At 39.1% G+C, this 17,373-nt stretch overlaps 2 protein-coding genes across 9 annotated transcripts in view; one reads left to right on the plus strand and one right to left on the minus strand.

Annotated features, from left to right (window-relative positions):
* TTF1 (transcription termination factor 1) overlaps window positions 1-13,194 on the minus strand; it is a 44,325-nt gene extending 31,131 nt beyond the window's left edge. For 2 of the 7 annotated variants that reach the window (XR_012486894.1, XM_074293942.1), the window contains exons 1-6: window positions 13,024-13,194; window positions 7,445-7,587; window positions 3,435-6,257; window positions 2,322-2,539; window positions 1,683-1,868; window positions 172-250 (exon numbers count right to left, since the gene is read on the minus strand). Coding sequence is in view for 6 of the 7 variants with exons in the window: in XM_074293942.1 (XP_074150043.1) it covers window positions 172-250; window positions 1,683-1,868; window positions 2,322-2,539; window positions 3,435-6,250 (3,299 nt within the window). In the remaining variant the exon portion in view is untranslated. Of the gene's footprint in view, window positions 1-171; window positions 251-1,682; window positions 1,869-2,321; window positions 2,540-3,434; window positions 6,258-7,444; window positions 7,588-8,177; window positions 8,252-13,023 lie in introns of all 7 variants that reach the window. The other 5 variants (XM_074293943.1, XM_074293944.1, XM_074293945.1 and 2 more) reach the window with 5 other exon arrangements.
* Window positions 13,195-15,215: 2,021 nt separating this feature from the next.
* Window positions 15,216-17,373, plus strand: part of CFAP77 (cilia and flagella associated protein 77) — a 187,960-nt gene continuing 185,802 nt past the window's right edge. The window contains exon 1 of one of the 2 annotated variants that reach the window (XM_074293948.1): window positions 15,216-15,664. In XM_074293948.1, coding sequence (XP_074150049.1) covers window positions 15,455-15,664 — 210 coding nt within the window. In that variant the 5' untranslated portion in view covers window positions 15,216-15,454. The remainder of the gene's footprint in view (window positions 15,665-17,373) is intronic. The other variant, XM_074293949.1, reaches the window with a different exon arrangement.

Genomic DNA, 17,373 nt, shown 5'->3' on the forward strand with positions numbered 1-17,373 from the left:
TCTTAATATTAAATATTATGTCATATATGAAATATAAAATTTTGGGGGGTATTTTTATGCACAAATACTTATGGAAATATATTTCAAGTTTTGAAAGGAGACTTTTAAAAAAGTATCATCACAGAGGATCTTAAAACTTTCTGAATGTAACTGCTAAGATATTTTTCTTACCTGCCTTTATAGTTGTTGATATCAAACATTTTTTTTGCTCTATAATATACTAATTTCCATGGCCGGGGAATACCTTCACCTAAAACCAGAAAGAAAGGTAGTTATCTAAAGATTTTTTTTTTTAAAAGGTATTTTCAGGAAGCAAAAAGTATAAAACCAAGCCACAACTATAAAACATCTTAAGCCAGTACTTTTCTTTCCTTCTTTTTTTTTCCTGAGGCTGGGGTTAAGTGACTTGCCTAGGGTCATACAGCTAGGAAGTGTTTAGTGTCTGAGGCCAGATTTGAACTCAGGTCCTCCTGACTTCAAGGCTGGTGCTCTATCCACTGCGCCACCTAGCTGCCCCAAGCCAATACTTTTCAATAGAAATGTCTAGAAAGCTAGAAAGGATTATAACACAATCTGAGAAAACAATTCTACTTCCCTACAGAATGTTTTACAAGCTATAATTTTCAAAGCTAGTGAAGTACTACATGGTTTAATTTGATCAATGTTTCTCCTTTTTTTCCTCATCTCTTCTTATTAGAGGTAAATTATCTATGCCATAATTAATATGCCCAAACCAGTAGCACAGCAGTGTTTGACATAGAGCAGGTATTTAACAAATTATTTGCTGAATTGTTGAATGATCCGAAAAATTCCACAAGTAGTTCACTTTTTTCATCTCTTTTGTATTCAAAGTTCCAAAATTATCTTGCTTGAATTAAAGACAGATTTTCTATAAGAGTATTTATTCCAACATTTCCTCACAGAGGATTCCTACAATTTGATAAGGTGCCAAGGACATCAATAAATTTACAAATGAAACTAAAAAATGGAAATAGGGGAAAAGTACTAGTCTTTACAATATGAAAAGAGTTAAGTAGAAGATATAGAAACTAATCATAATCATTATCATGTGAGAATGAGAAAGCATGACTACTTAAAAGTCAAATAACTAATCATAATCATTATCATGTGAGAATGAGAAAGCATGACTACTTAAAAGTCAAATATTTGATAATTCATCAATTGATTTTTCAGCACTGAACATTGTAAAAGGATACAGAAAAAAAATCATATGATTCAATTTTTAACTTAAAAGGGGCTTATAATTAGTTTGGAAAAGATATCAAAGAGGGAAAAGAAAATAATCAAATGTATAATTTGCCTGGTCAATTCAAAATCAGATTTCTTGGTATTTTCTATAGTTTCCTGCAATCAGCACACAATCAGTTCAGCTAAAAGGGTATGGAACAATTCTTTAAAGGAGGTAAGTGCACAAGATTCTCTCATGAGGCCATTTGATTCTCTTCACTTTGAATCTACTTATATCCATTAAGCAACCTGCTGATATTAATTTAATTTATTGAGTGGTTTTTTTTAATTGAGAAAACTTTTTAGTTTCAGTATGTAGCATAGATAATGTATAAAAATTGGTCATGGCAAGGGCTATAAGAGCTGCAAGATGCTGATATGCTAAGAAATCCTATGGAAATATTGGCAAAAATAGAGTTGAATATTCAACTTACCAATGTGGCTTCTAAATTGGTGCTTTCTTTTTAAGTCTGTGATAACATATTTCTCTTCTGGATATCTGTCTGTATGCAGCAACTTATCTGCAGTCTCAATTCCAGTCAATAATAAAAAATTTTCTACATTTTTCTGTAATTGTTCATTTTCCTTTGCAGAAAACTTGCCAAATTTAATAGGGATACCTGGAATTTCAAAATATAAACACCTTTTGTTAAATCAAAACTTTCCAATTAGTCTTCCTAACAACTTTCTTTGAACAATCTAATGACTTTGCCACTTTCATAATAACCCCCCAGGTACATAAAACAGTAATAAAAACACTGTGAAGGTAGTAAAAGGGAAATAAAGTTTATGCTAAGCCATGTAGTTTAGGTTTTGGATTAAAAATGGGCTAAGCTCTGGATATGCCGTATCCATAGCAAAACTCATATCATATGTAAGGCAGTGTATAAGATAGAGATATATAAGATAAGGTGACATTCCAGGTGTTCTTAATGTCTGTTATATTTCCTTCTCTTTCATTTACTTGGCAAATCCAGAGTTTTGCTGATTTCTAGTATATGGCCTATCAAATTGCCTTAGTATAAAATTTTCCCCTTGTTAATGATTCTAACTTTCTTACAAAATAAATTTACCTTGTTCTTTAAATTGCTGAAACCGTTTCAAGTCATCCCTATACATTCGTTTTACTGTACCAGGTGCTCTTTCCTTCACATTAGGAATAAACTCTTGGAGTTTCGTCACTGCAGTCTCCAAATCAACATCTAGATCTATCAAATCCTCAGACATATTTTCCAAATCTGAATCCTCAGCTTCTTCCAAGTTCCTTTTTTCCTCATTTGTAGATACTAACCTAAGAAATGAAATAAGATATGAATCTGCATTAATACCATCTATTTAAGCATTTTTTAACCATTTGCTTAATGTACCTCCTTCACTTCAGGGCAGATTAATGCTTCTTCAAAATGAATTTTTCTATTTTATTTATTGTAGCTAGTAGCTATTAAAGGTATACTTTAAAGGGGTTTATTCCTCTACTAGTTTGGAGGGAACAGAGCCATTCATTTCAAAGAAGATATGCAGTAGTAGGAATGCACAAACATAGGAACCTACAGTAAATAGAAGCTTGTTCCTGTGCAATTTTATGCCCAGGTCATTCTGGGATCTGAAGGTCTTTCTCCACACATTTGATAAATAGCTAGCTGAGACAATGACTAATAAATGTCTGTCGGGGGAAGAAATCTTCGTGATTATTTTCTAAATGAATACTCTAAATAATCATTTCAAACCATCAGAACTTTGTAAACATACAAGCTGGGTGAAACTTGGAAGAAAATTTTTGAGTTCTACAAAATTAAAGGTAAATGGTCAAAAGTAAAAGAATTTTTAAAAGTGCCATCTTCTAATAAGCCAATCAAATCACACAAAGTTAATTATAATCATGAATAAAAATTCTATCTTGTAATTTTGTTTTCTTGGTAATAAAATTCAATTTTATGGACTCTAGCATTCCAAACACTGCTTAGATTGGCCTCCTCATGTGGAGGAGGAAATGGCAAACCAGCCCAGAATCTATGCCAAGAAAACCTCAAATAGGGTCATGAAATGACAGGAGACAAATGTACAGTCAAAGAATAGAATCATATGGCACTTAAAGCAACCTTGACTTAAAGGAAGATTCTGAAATAATGATAAAAGTAGCCGAACTAAGATGATAATGATGTCAAAGCTAAAGATCACAATATTACCTTTTTTCTTCAGTTTCTACACTTCCTTTTTCTGAGCGAGAGTCTTTCTTCTTCTTTTTCCTGGTGTCTTTCACTCTCTCATGAAGAGTGTTACTACTCTCTGAATTCATCACATTATCAGTTCTGTGAACCATTTCTTTTTGGCCAGAAGGTGAACCTATAGAGCTTGTACCAGGAACTGAACAGTCATCCATAGGTCCTTGATCTTTTCTAGTTGAAAGTTTTTTTTTTTTCTTTTTCTTTCGAGATTCCATACTGCTTTCAGTAAGACCACTTTCACACTCTAAAATGTCAGTGTTGTTAACATCACCACCTATCTTCACATGGTCAGAAGGCCTATGCACAGAGCTTTGACCAGATACTGAAAAGTCATCAGTAAGGGTCTGCTCATTTTCAGCTGAAGACTTTTGCTTTTTTTTCTTTTTCTTGGCAGATTCCCTATAGTTCTCACCCTCCACAGTTTCGGTGTTAAACCTATTATCCATTTCCACATGGTCAGAAGGATTAGTCACAGAGTCCACCCCAGGAGCTGAAAAGTCTTCAGGAAGTTCATGTTCTTTGTTAGTAGAAGACTTTCGCTTCTTTTTCTTTTTCCGGACAGATTCCCCATTGCTTTCAATAAAGGTTCTATCACTCTGCAGGACCTCAGTGTTATTAATTTTATTTGTTTTCATATAGTTAGAAGACCTATCCAGAAAGCTTGGACTAACTACTGAAAAGTCATCAGGAAGTCCCTGCACATTTTTAGCTGAAGTTTTTTGCTTCTTTTTCTTTTTCCTGATAGCTTCCAAATGGTTTTCACTAAGGGTGATATCACCCTTTGCACTCTCAGTGTTAACGTTATCATCTGTTTTCATTTGATCTTGTTTAGAAAACTTATCCACTGAGCTTGTATGAGGTACTGAAAAGTTTCCATCAGGTGCCTGATCATTTTTAGACGAAGCTTTTTGCTTCTTTTTCTTTTTTCTGACAGATTTCTCCATACTTCCAATAAGGGTACTGTCATTCTCCAGAGTCTCAGTGTTATTAATCTGATTATCCATGTTCATATCTTCAGAAGGCTTATCCACAAAGCCTGTACCAGATGCTGAAAAGTCACCAGCAGGTGCCGGATCATTTTCAGCAGAAGTCTTTCGCTTCTTTTTCTTTTTCCTGATAGATTCCCCACTGCTTTCATTAAATGTGCTACCATCCCCAAAAGTCTCAACATTAATACTACTTTTTTCCATCTGGTCAGATGGCACATCCACAGAACTTGTACAAAGCACTGAAAAATCAGTAGGTGCCTGCATATTTGTATTTGAAATTTTTCTCTTTCTTTTCTTTTCTCTGACACAAGGTGTCAAAAAGGTGCTATCACCCTCCAGGGTCTCAATACAATTAACTGTATCAATCACTTTGATTTGGTCAGAAGGCATATCCATAGGAGTTGTTTCTGGCACTGAAAAGTTAATGGCAGTTGTGCTATTATTTTTAGATGAAATCTTTTGCTTCTTTTTCTTTTTTCTTATGGATTCCATATTGCTTTCATTGAAGGTGCTGTTATCTTCTATAGTCTTAATATTATTCATACTATTGGATGGTATATCCACAGAATTTATATCTGGCACTGAAAAATCATTCATAGATACCATATCATTTTTATCTGAAGTCTTTCTCTTTTTTTTCTTTTTCCTGATAGATTCCACATTACTGTCACTGAACAGGCTTTCACCCTCCAAAATCTCAACTGCTTGGTCAATAGGCATATTCACACAATTCATCTCAGAAATTGAAAAACTGTCAGCAACTGCTTGAACATTTTCAGATATAGTCTTCTGCTTCTTTTTCTTTTTTCTGACTAATTCTGTATTGCTTTCTGTGAGGGTGCCATCATTGTCCAGAGTATTCAGATTACTAACACTATCACCTGTTTTCATCTGGTCATCTGCAGAGCTCACACTGGGCACTGAAAAATCATTGGCAGATATCTGATCACTTTCCTTTTTTTTCTTTTTCTTGACAGATTTCACGTTGTCTTCTTTAAGGGTTCTATCATTCTCTAATGCACTAACTTCATCAATCATTTGTGTTCCACTGGTGGTCATAATCATAAGGTTTTCATCAGATAAGAAAATATCCTTAGATTTCATATGGTTTTTACTTAAAGAACTTTTTCTTTTGTTCTTGGACTTTGATAGTTTCATTATATCAGTAGATACTAAAGGTTCCCTAATCTCACCTCTTTCTAAACAAAAGGTGGATTCTTGCTCTTGAGAACAAAAGCTCTCAAGAGAGCTTTTCTGTCTATCACTCAAATTTCCCTTGTTATTGCTGATTTCATGGAGTTTATGATCTGGATCTTCTAACTCATTTTTATCAGCTTCAGAAGTTGAATGTAGTTGGTCTTTTTCATTTGATTTTGGCAGCTCTTTCCCTTTTTTCATATCTATATAAACAATATCAACATCTTTTCTAAAGTTCTTCCTTTCCATACTTTCAACATTTTCTTTGTCTACAAGAACACATATTACTCCCATTTCCTCCTGCATATCACAAGTGATTATATTTTCCTTTTTTCTTTTTTTGAGTAAAGTGACATTCTTTAGGATTTCATTATCATTGCAGATTTCTGATCTGATACAAGTAGAACTGGGGAACTGGGAATCTGCTTGATCGGTAGATCTAGGAGAATGTTCACCAAACAGCAGTATAGAGTCATTGAGATCTTTCATGTTAAACTCTTTATTCTTTTCCCCAGTTACAGAGCTTTCTCTGTGTTTTTTCTTCATAATATCTGGAGTATTAATTTGAAATCTGCCAGATTCTCCATCCATTTTGTTCCTGCAAGGAAACATTTTAATGAAGTAAGCTAATATAAATGGAAAGATTTTTGCAAAACAGATTCATTTTTCATAATATGAAGAAATGGTGACAATAAAATGAGACTTCATTGTGACATGACTCCAGAATAAAGGTTTCTGACACTATCTTATTTATATAATCAAGGTTAATTGCAATATATCCTTACTCTCCATTGTCTCATAATATCTTGCCAACTGGAATTCCAATATAAGAGAGTTCACAGATCCACCAATATCCCCATAGTGTAAAGGAGGGATTATATTGTGTTCAAATGAAACCATGGTCCATGTGATACCCAATTCTATAATAGTGTGAAGGACCTCATAGTAAGAATTTTAATCCATTTAAGTTGGAGTGATTTGCAATATTTTGAAGTTTAAATATATTTTCTACATAAAATGCAAAATACTTCCTAGCCCATTCCTTATAATCTTTTGAAAAAAAATTTCTAATGGTTTTATTGCATCTCATTTTCAGATTTCATAAAATATATCCTGTAAACAAACTAATTTTTCATACATACTGCAAATGTTTCCATAAAAGTCTTGTGGTACATCTCATGAAAGTGTAGAGATCTGATAACAGCATAAAATCTGTAGCTGATCCAAGTTTAAAGGGCTTTAAGAGCCAGTGACAACTTGTACACTTGTTTTACATGAAATTCAGAAAGGATCATCAGGTAACAATAGAGTGATTATGATTTTTGGCCAGAGCAGTTCAAGGAAAGCCACTGCATAAAATACAAAGAGGCTAAAAGCTGCATAAGGGGAGAAAGTACCTCAAATGAAGGGGGAAAAAAAGCATAAGACTTAATTCAGAGCTCAAAAAGACCTTAATTTGTTGAGTCCAAATGCCTCATTTTAGAGAGAACTGGGGCCTAAAGAACTTAAATAAATTTCCTGAGGTCATAGAATTAGTAAGTATGTAAGAGAAAAGATGAAACGAAGTTTTTCTGACTCAAAGTCCAGCCTTCTATCCACTAACCTACTGAAAGTTTTTGTCATTTTTTTCCTAGCAAAGAACAGACTACTTTAAGAATTTGCTGATTAATGACAATGATGATCATTAATAATGATGCCAAAAACAAATTGTGTTTTCAGTATTAGAATGCTAAAAAGGCATAGAAAATATCCAATTATTTATGAAATGGGGCTTCTCATACTTACAACTTCCTAACATTGGTGAAATTGGGCACATCTAATGATGAGAATGGTTAACAGGAACCTTGGCTTCTATTCCTTCCAAATATCTCTATGCTTCTGGGGAAGTGGCTCCTAGATTATCATATTTAAGTCTCTCTCCATCTCATCTGCAAATGAGAAAGACTATTAAAAACAAAGAGAAAAAATGCAAAGTTGTAATGAATCTCAAAACCCAATCTGATACTGAAATGGACAAAAAGTTGGCCCCCTCAGGCTTATAGGAAAATGTTGCTTAAACTCAATTAAGGGAAGTGTTATGTTCAGACTGGGCCCCATCCCCCGGTTCATGAGACCCTAGTCTTTCCGAGAAGTAGGTGTCTAACAAAGACAGGACAACATTGCATAAGGTGTCGAAAGGGTCCGTTGTGTGTGCTAACTCATGTCCAGACACTTCCCCTTTGTAAACAAGAAGTATAGGAGAAGCTGTGTCAGTGATTTTTGTGATTTTGTAACCGCAAGGCTATACAAGGATGTGGTAAATGCGCTTAAAAGTGTACCCCGCTAATGGTTCGGGGCTGATCTCTACTAGCCTGTTTAGTGGGGTCAGTCACTGGCCAGCTAATAAATGATGCTTTAAATTTAATAATCTGGTCAGAGCTGTCTATCTCGTGTCTGTCCATTTCAATACAGACATTCCAGATTCAACAAATGGTCACCAACCTTTATTTTGACTTTTTTCCTGAACTGGAAAACTTACTAAGTATTAAAGCAGTCCACTTCAGTCTTGTCAGTCAAGAAGCATTTACTCTGTGCCAGGTACTATGCTAAGTGCTGGGGATACAAAAAGAGGCAAAAAGCAATTCTCTAAACTTTCATTTTATATATATATATATATATATATATATATATATATATATATATATATATATATATACACACACACACACACACACACACATAAAGCATCAAGAGAAATGGAATTTTAGAAGGTGGAATTTTTGTTGCAACTTGAAGGAGGCCAGGGAAGGCAGGAGCTGGAGATGAGGAAGAACACTTTAGGAATGGGAAGCTGAGGGAGGCATAAGAAATGAGCTAAGATGGATGATTTTACTTGAGAAACAATTAGGAAGCCAAACATACTGAATCAAAGAGTGCATGGCAGTGAATAAGAGGTAAGGAAACTAGAATGGATTGGGGAGGGGGCTAAATTATGAAGATTTTTGAAAGCCTTTCATCCAGGAGATGCTGGGATGGGGAGGAGCACTGAGGATAAATTGGAGTTGGGAGAAATTTATAGCAAGCAACCCCACCAGTTGGCTATTACAATAGTCCAAGTTGATGGGAACTTGTTCCAGGAAGATAGCAATGTCACAATAGAGAAGAGAGCATATTAGAAATTTGTGGCTGGTAAAAATTGAGAGGCCATGCCAACAGAGTGAAGGGAGGGGAGAAGAGTGGCAGTGAGAGAGAGGGCTTCTTGGGTTAAAAAAAAAAAAAAAAGGTTTTTTCTTATATTCAGACTACAACTTCCTCATGGAAGTTCCAGTCCTCAAAGAGGGTAATTTCTACTGTTGTCATTTAAAATTTTTTTTCTTAAGGTTATTTTATTTGAACAGCTCTTTAAATCATCCTTTGTTTGTATTTTATTCAAAAGGAACTACTTAAGTTTTTCTAGAGCTGAAGCCCCAGTATAAAAAAATTTATACTCAGAGAACCAAAGATTTAAACTCAGACCTTTGACACTCTAGCTGTGTGACAAAAGGCAATTCAATTCAACTAGGATTTGTTAAATAACAAGGCAAGGAAACAGATGCTAGGAATACAAAGACAAAATGCAAGTCTCAGACCTCGAAGATCTTAGTCTAAGTGGGGTGGGGGAAGGGAGAATACAAAGTTAAGAGATTAGTTATTACAAAGTAATAACAAGTAATTTCTAAAAGAGCACACTAACCACTGGGGAGAAGAGGAAAAACCAAGTATAAGAGGTAGCCTGGAGCTGTGTTTTAAGACTAGCTAGGAGGCTCAGTGGATGGAGGTTGGGCCTGGACTGAGGAAAACCTGAGTTCAAACCAAACCTCAGACACTGGGCAAAAGACTTAACGTCTTGTTGCTTTAATCCATGGAAGAAGGAAATGGCAATTCAGTTATTTTGCAAAGAAAACTTCATGGACACTATGGTATAAAAGTGACAAAGGGTCAGAAATGACTCAGCAGCAACAACAGTAACAAGGATTTCTTTAAGGAGTTGAAAAAGTAAGATGTTTCAAGCATGGGTGGGGTAGGGGCATTAGTAATGGAAAAAGCTTGATTGTGGGAGATGGACTGTCTCCTATAAGGAACAGCAGGAAGGCCTTTTAGACTGGAAAGTGCATAAAGGAAGCTTATATGAAAAGCTAGACAGACAGATGGAAGCTTTTGGAGGGTTATAAAAGGCAGGGTGTGGATTCTGTATTTTATCCTAGGGAAAAAAGGGAATCATTATAAGGTTTAGGGGCAGAAGAGTGATGTAGTCAGATCTGGGTTTTAGGAACAAGCATGCATCCATGTAGTAGGGGTGTAAAGGAATGAACTAGAACATGAAGATCAATTAGGAGGCTTGGAAGTTTGGAAGGAGATGAAATATATGAGAGAGATTGTGGAGGGACAATTTAAATCACGTGGCAAGTAATAGATCATAGTGATGAGGTTTAGAATTGGGGTACCTAAATGAAATTAGGGTTTAATTGCGGTCTAGTGGCAGGTTTGGAGTACAGGGAGTCAAATAGAGCTCCCCTGCAACTCCTTTGGATTCGGTGCAAAGATAAGAGAGTAAAATGAGGTCTAGTGGCGGTGCAGAGTTCCCTGTAAAGGAGCCCACAGACCCAAAAACCTAGATTGATAAAAGGTTTATTTTTGGGTTTGGAAGTAAGGTTAAAGTCTAATTAGTAAAAGGTGAAGGTAGAGATAAGAGGGCACCGGAAACAGTGTTCCAGTGAGCAGAGACCCTTGGTGCCAGGCATGGTGCCAGCATGTTTAGACCCTCTGCAAAGAGAGGACTCCAGCAGCTTGGCTCCTTTATTAGCTAAAGGGGCTTGTGGATGGAGCCCCAAGTTGGCTCCTTGATGGGTTTCAGGGAGGGCTAGAATTTGCTTGGTGGGGGTCTGAGCAGACCATTAGAATGGGGGTTGGGACAGCCCAAGTTGGCTCAGATCTGATGGGGGTGGTGAGAGCCCGGATATCTCCTATTGGAATTCAAAAGGGTGCTTTAGACAGGATTTGTGAATCAAAGGTCCTAACTTCTTGAATTGAGGAGGAGCTGGGAATCAGAAAAGAATAAATCAATCTGAAAGGATTAGTTTCTTAAAGGGACCACAATCTACATCAACCTACATCAATAGAGTTAAATGAGGGAAGAATCAAAGATCATTCCATCATGGAAAACCTGGGGGCCTAGAAGGATGGTGATGTCCCCAAAAGGAACCACAGTATCATAATGAGGAGGATTTGGATAGTCTTGCTTATAGGCAGTGTGGTTCAATGGATAGTGTTGGGCATGGAATCAGAAAGACTATCTCTCTGAGTGCAAAACCCAGCCTTAGACACTTACTGTGTGACCCTGGAAGTCACTTAGCCTTGTTTGCCTCAGTTTTCTCATCTGTAAAATGAGCTGAAGTAGGAAATGGCAAGAAAACCCCAAATAGGGTCATGAAGAGTCAATCAGATTTTTTTTCCTCCTGAGGCTGGGGTTAAGTGACTTGCCCAGGGTCACACAGCTAGGAAGTGTTTAGTGTCTGAGTCCAGATTTAAACTCGGGTCCTCCTGAATTCAGGGCTGGTGCTCTATCCACTGCGCCCCCTAGCTGCCCCCCTCAATCAGAATCTTAACTGAACAGACAAATAATTGAACAATAACGGAAGGACTTGAAAATGACAGAAAAGAGAAAATTACTATGGAAAAAGATCAAGAACCCAAAAGATGTTAGCTTTAATAATCTCTATCACTGTTTCTGGAACACAGGAAGAGAGATTGGGATAAAAAGAAGGGGCTTTTAGTAAGGGAGAAGAGTAAAAGTTTACACAAATGAGCTACATTTCCAATAAAGTAGGAAAGGCCTATGGAATTGGCAATTTTTGGGGAAAAAATGTTGCAGTAACTGCTGTGTAAAATGTAAAACAGTTAAGAAGAATAAAATGTAAGGCCGGAGAAACTGAGGCAAGATAGAGGTTAGAGAGTTATAACTGATTTAAATGGGAGAGATTTACTGGACCAAATGGATCCATGGCTTGGTCCCAGGGCTGAATGAGACTACCCCAAGAATGCAGCAAACAGTGTGAGTTCTCAATGACATATGTACTCGTGGCTCAGACACAGAGGGTAGACTGAGGCAGGGGCGGAGTCAGGGTGCTGAGAGCGGGAACAGAACTCTGACAGGGTGGGGGAGCCTCCAGAGAAGAGAAGCCCGAAGATGGGGAGAGGCATTCTGATATTCTAAAACATAAGCTCTTTTACCCTTATCAAGTATTCTGATAAAGAGGGAGGGGAGGTTTTGCAGGACTGAGCAGAACAATTAGGGAAACTGAGTCAGGACAATAAAAGAGAACTGTGGCATAACAAAAAAAAAAACAAACAAAAAAAACTGCCGCTGTGGGTCCCCATTGCTTTAATAACCAGAAATCTGTAGTAAATTCAGTCAATAAGAGAGGATGATTTCCTCTAACAGCTTTGAAAGTGTGATTCTTCTCAGGAATTTGAAAGGTGTCCATTGTATACAATCTGTGAGAGAAAGGAAGTGGGGTGGGAGGCGGAATAATAGATTGAGATTGTACGGGGACAAGAAGAGAAGAGATTCTGATCAGGGAGAATTTCAGTCTTGGGTGATGGGAGCCACAGTTACCACTACACACGCCAGATTTTAGGCAAATCCCCCCTTCTCCATCTGCCAGTCTGAGACACCACTTAACGTCTCTGGGCCTCAATCTCCTCATCTGCAAGGTAAGTGTGACCCTAATGTCCTGCTCCGTCTATGGACGGCCCCCTCTGCGCAGGTGAGGGGCAGAGAGGTGCGGACGAGTCCCGCCTCTCTTGTTAGGTCCCGGGTGACACAGGAGAGCGCGCGCTTGGACTGGGGAACCCGAGCTCCATGCTTGCTAGCTGGGTGAGTCTTTATCCTCTGCCTCAGTTTCTCCATCTGTAGAATGAGCTCAACAGCACTTACCTCCCAGAGGGCAAGGGTCAGATAAGCTAAGGATTGCAGAGCCCTTTGCCCAGGGCCTGCTGCTGCTGCAGTCACTGAGAAGCAAGTAGCTGGGTCTGGCGCAGCGGGAAAATACAGATAATATAAACATTAAAGTGACGTCACTACACTAAATGGGACGGGATTGTGCAGCCTCTAGGCCGTCCTGGCGCCCAGGCTGTTATTATTGGTAACCCAAGCGCGGAATTCCCTCGAAGGCCCCTGCCCGCACGAAATGGTAGGGGTCAGTGGGATGAAGGCCACAACTTGGCGGTCACGTGGAGTGAGTGAGCGGGCGGGGGCAGGACCCAGGAGCCGGCATCGCGGGACGCTCCCAGAACCCCCTCACACCGTCCTCCCCTCAAAAGGAGAAAAGAACAACCGGAAATACCTGGTCCCAAGCGCGCTCCCTCAGCCCGAAAGGCGGCAGTTACTCACTCCCAACGTGCTCAGGCCGCGGGCCCCGCAGAAGGTACAGAAACACTGCTCAACTTACTTTGACTAAGTGGTCGCTAACCGAGACCAGCTTTCGCTCTCTCCCGGAAGTGCTCAAGCGGAAGTCGCTTGAAACTTACACTCCTTTCCGGAATCCCTCCCAGCAGGCCACGAGTAGCTGCCATGGCAACGGAGGACGCTATTTAAAGCACCCGAACTGGCGGGAAAGCTGACCTGGAGAAATCTGAGCTATGACTGGCGCCGTGCGTTCCCTCCTAGGGGGATGGGCCAAATGCTTTCTAGCAGACTGACATCAGTTCTCTTTACTGCTTTCACAGACCTGGCTGGCAACCGCCATGCTATGCCCACCGTTACAACCGGGCTTTTTTTTTTTTTTTTGATACCTTGAGTCTGGCCATCTGGTGAAGTCAGTCGATTTCCCCTCAGAATTATGCTTTTAAATTCCTAAAATAATAATAATAATAAATACATAAGATGACAAAGATAACCAATTACATTGAAATAAAAAAAAATTCCCTAAAGATTCACTTAAAGAATGAGTTCACCCCAAAGAATGAGTTTAGTAGATTATAGAATTTTAGATCTAGAAACCATACTTTTTAGCTATCATCATCATTATCATCATCATCATCATGTGCCTACTTTAGGTGAAAGCTTCTGCTAGAATTTAGAATGCATGTTCTAGAGTTTTCCAGTTCCAAATTCTGCGATCTAAGAGTCTTTCCAACTCCGACATTCTTTGCTCTGGGGTTCCTTTTAGCTCAAATGATCCAAGATTAATGGAGAGTGGAAATAAGAGAAAGCATGGCAGGAAGCAAACCCCCAGCCGGCGGGCTCTTCTCTTCTCGGACCTAGCCTGGATTTCTTGCCTTTCACCTGTTGGCTGGCGAGGCTGCTGCCGCTGTCTGTTCTGACATCGGAGGTTTTGCAGCGTCAGTGAGGGGCCCACAGTTCAGTCTGGACCAGCTGTGAGGAGCCAGTCATAAAGAAGTAGGAATGGATGGATGGATGGATGGATGGATGGATGCATGTTAGTGCTACATTAAGGAAAAGAGACATTGGGATATCCATCGTTCCCTGGTATTAACTGGGCATTTTTTATATTCCGTGTTCATGGAACATTTACTGGAGAGCAATACAAACAATACTGGGGGGGGGTGGCAGTGGGGAACCCAAAAGTGAGTATTTGGTTTTTAAGTAGGACTGTTCTTTAGTTGGTGTAGAACTGGCTCCTCCAATGCAGCCTTGCATCCTCCCTGCAGTTTATAGTGTTTCCTGGAATTTTGAGAATTTAAATGATTTGCTCATATTCACAAAGTGGATTCTCTGTAGGTTAGAAGTGGGACCTGATCCCAAGTGTTCCTGACTTTGAGGCCAGTTTAAATCCTGCTTCAGATACTGTGGGATTTTAAACACGTTATTTAACCTCTGTAGGCCTCAGTTTTCTCATCTGTAAAATGGTGATGATAACACCACATACCTCACAGGATTGCTGTGGAATGAAATAATTCATGTAAAACACTTTGTAAGCCTCAACAAATCATCATTATTACTATACCACCACCACCACCACATCGTGCTGCGCAGCTACAAAAATAAATTAGACCTGGAAAGGACGGTAGAAATCACTTAGCCCAAACCTCTCAGTTTACAAATGGGGAAAACGAAGCCCAGAGAAGGAAAGCCATTTATCTAGAGTCACACAGCAAGTTCTCAGCAGAGGCAGGAGCACAGAATCCTAGAACGGGTCTCAGGGATTTTGGAGATCAGCCTCTTAAAAAAAAAGAGGGAGCCCAACCCCCTCGCTTTACTGTTGGGGCACAAACTGGAGTGAAGCGATTTGCCCCAATTAGTTAAGAAGCAGGTCCCGAACCCCCGGGCAGAGTTTCTCAGACTACACAACTTTGAGTAACCCCGCCCGAAGGGTAGTGAAGATGATTTAAATGTTAGATGCCTTTAAAGTTCTGTTCCAGGGCAGGGGTTAAAGAGTGTTGGTGTGAAAGGTTCTAAGTTCTAAAATAAGTGGAAAGGAAGCTGGGTCTTGTTGGCGTCCTGTTGCTATAGAAATGGGCCGTTCCATTCTTCCCAGAGGGGCGGTCCTTTCCTCTGTTGCCTGTATGAATTCCTTCTGTTTGAGTTTGGGACGAGGTTGGAGACACTATAGAGTTTAAATACGCTATTTAAAGCTCCATCCAGGGTGAGAGAAGTGATTTGTGAATTCTTGCACTGGACGATTGAGGGACAATCCTCCCGAGGACAGAATGGCATGAGCCAGAGAAGGGGTGGACTCCAGGACTTGCATTATACCCTAGGGAAGCGGTACTGGACTGACCTCTCAGGCCCATTTCCCGAGTGATTGTCCAGGGATGGCGGCCTCCGGGGTGGAGGCTGCCGAAACCCCCCCCACCGAAACCTCCCGATGGAAGAAGAAGAAGAAGCCGATCTACCGCACGGTCAGCCAGATCTGCCCCCCTCCGAGGCGACCCCTGGCCATAGCCGATCTGCGGCCAGGCATGGAGAATGAGAGGCTGGGCCTCTTGCGGGACTCCATGCTGCAGAATCCGCTCATCTTGAAGGTGAGCTGGCTCCAGACACCCCAGGTTCTTGGATTTCTCTCTAGAGGACCCTTCCAGTGTAGAATCATTCTCTCCTCCAGGTCTTCTCATGTAAAGTTTTACGGTTTACAAACATCTTTTCCTGGGAACACCCCTGTGAGAAGGGAAGTGCAAACGCTACCTACTCTATTTCATAGTGGGGGAAACTCAGGCTAGCTAACTTTCCGGGATCATATACTTAGTATCTGATCAAACCCAGCACTGAACAGTTTCTAAGTAGGGCTTACAAGTATCCTTTTATATTAATGCAACAAACAAGAAGAGTAAAGTACCATAAAAGAAGTGCCTCGTACCATAAAGCTAAGCATTTTATTCACATTTAACAAACATTTATTGAGCAGCAACTATATATAAACTCTGTGCCTCCTATTTTGGGTTCCTGCGGACTTGGCTTCTTGTCTAGCAAGTTAACAAATATTGTTTATCATTTCCTGAAAGGAGTGCCAGAATAAAGAAGGACTTGTTATTTCAGCAGGGCAGGAAACTCCCTTTGTAGAAGGTCCTTTCATAATTCGTGTTGATAGATAAATCCTAGGGAGTTTCTTGATACTCCTGGAAGGTAAGTAATTTGCTCTTAACCAAACATGCAGCTAAACAGGTGTCACAGGTGAGAGCTGAAGCCTGGTCTCCTGACTCCAGAGGCAGCAGTGTGTTATCACGCCAAGCTGTCTCGTTTCAAAGCATTTTTCAGGCTGCAAAGCAGGAACCATAGAACTGATAGTGAATTTGCTTTCTGGTGATTGTTAGGGCATAATCACAGAACCAATTTAAGTTTTAGCCACTAGAGAGCAGCATGCTTTTAAGAATATCCGAACATGGCTCAAATTTGAAATGCTGAGAAGGGGTGTGTTACCTGTAGCCCCTAAGCAGTTTTTCTTTGAACAAGAAGCCTTGCATCTTTAGCCCCATGCTTTAATCCCTGTCTTTGCAGGGATTTTGAATGCTAAATATTATTACGATGCTTGTACAGAGGCATAGTATCAGAGAAACTGAGCTGTAATTGCTATTCTTTCATTAACCATCTATATTACCTTGATCTTCCTGGGACTGATCTTCATTTTTCTGGGCCTAAATTTTCTCATCTGTAAAATGAAGAGATGGAACTAGATGACCCCTTATTCTGGCCCCCCTCCATTGGCACATCTATTGTAATTATTTTTAAGTATTTTGTTTTTTCCAATAACATCTAAAGATAATTTTCAACATTTTGTATAAGATTTGAATTTCAAAATTTTCTCCCATTCTCCCATCCTTCTCTCACTTTTCTCCAAGACAGCAAGCAGACTGATATAGCTTATATTTGTACAGTCATGTTAGACTATTTAGACATTAATCATGTTGGGAAAGAAGAAACAGAACAAAAGGGGAAAAAACATTTAAAAAATCCCCCCAAAGTGAAAATAGCATGTTTCCATCTGCATTCAGTTCTATGGGTGTGGGTAATTCTTAAATAAGGTATGACCATGAAGACAGATATATATATATATATACATGTTGATCCCAAAATGATTAAAGTCACCACTGTCAGAAGAAGTTTAGAAGGCCAGACTAGTTTTATGAGAGAATGTTTTTAATTTTGAATAGGCTTGGGTAACATAGTTTTGCTATGCATCAAAAGCCAGAATCAAATCCATATAAAAATTACTGGTTTGGTAAAAGATTGTTCCACT

Source organism: Sminthopsis crassicaudata, chromosome 2 (genome assembly GCF_048593235.1).
Source record: "Sminthopsis crassicaudata isolate SCR6 chromosome 2, ASM4859323v1, whole genome shotgun sequence".
Lineage (NCBI taxonomy): Eukaryota > Metazoa > Chordata > Mammalia > Dasyuromorphia > Dasyuridae > Sminthopsis > Sminthopsis crassicaudata.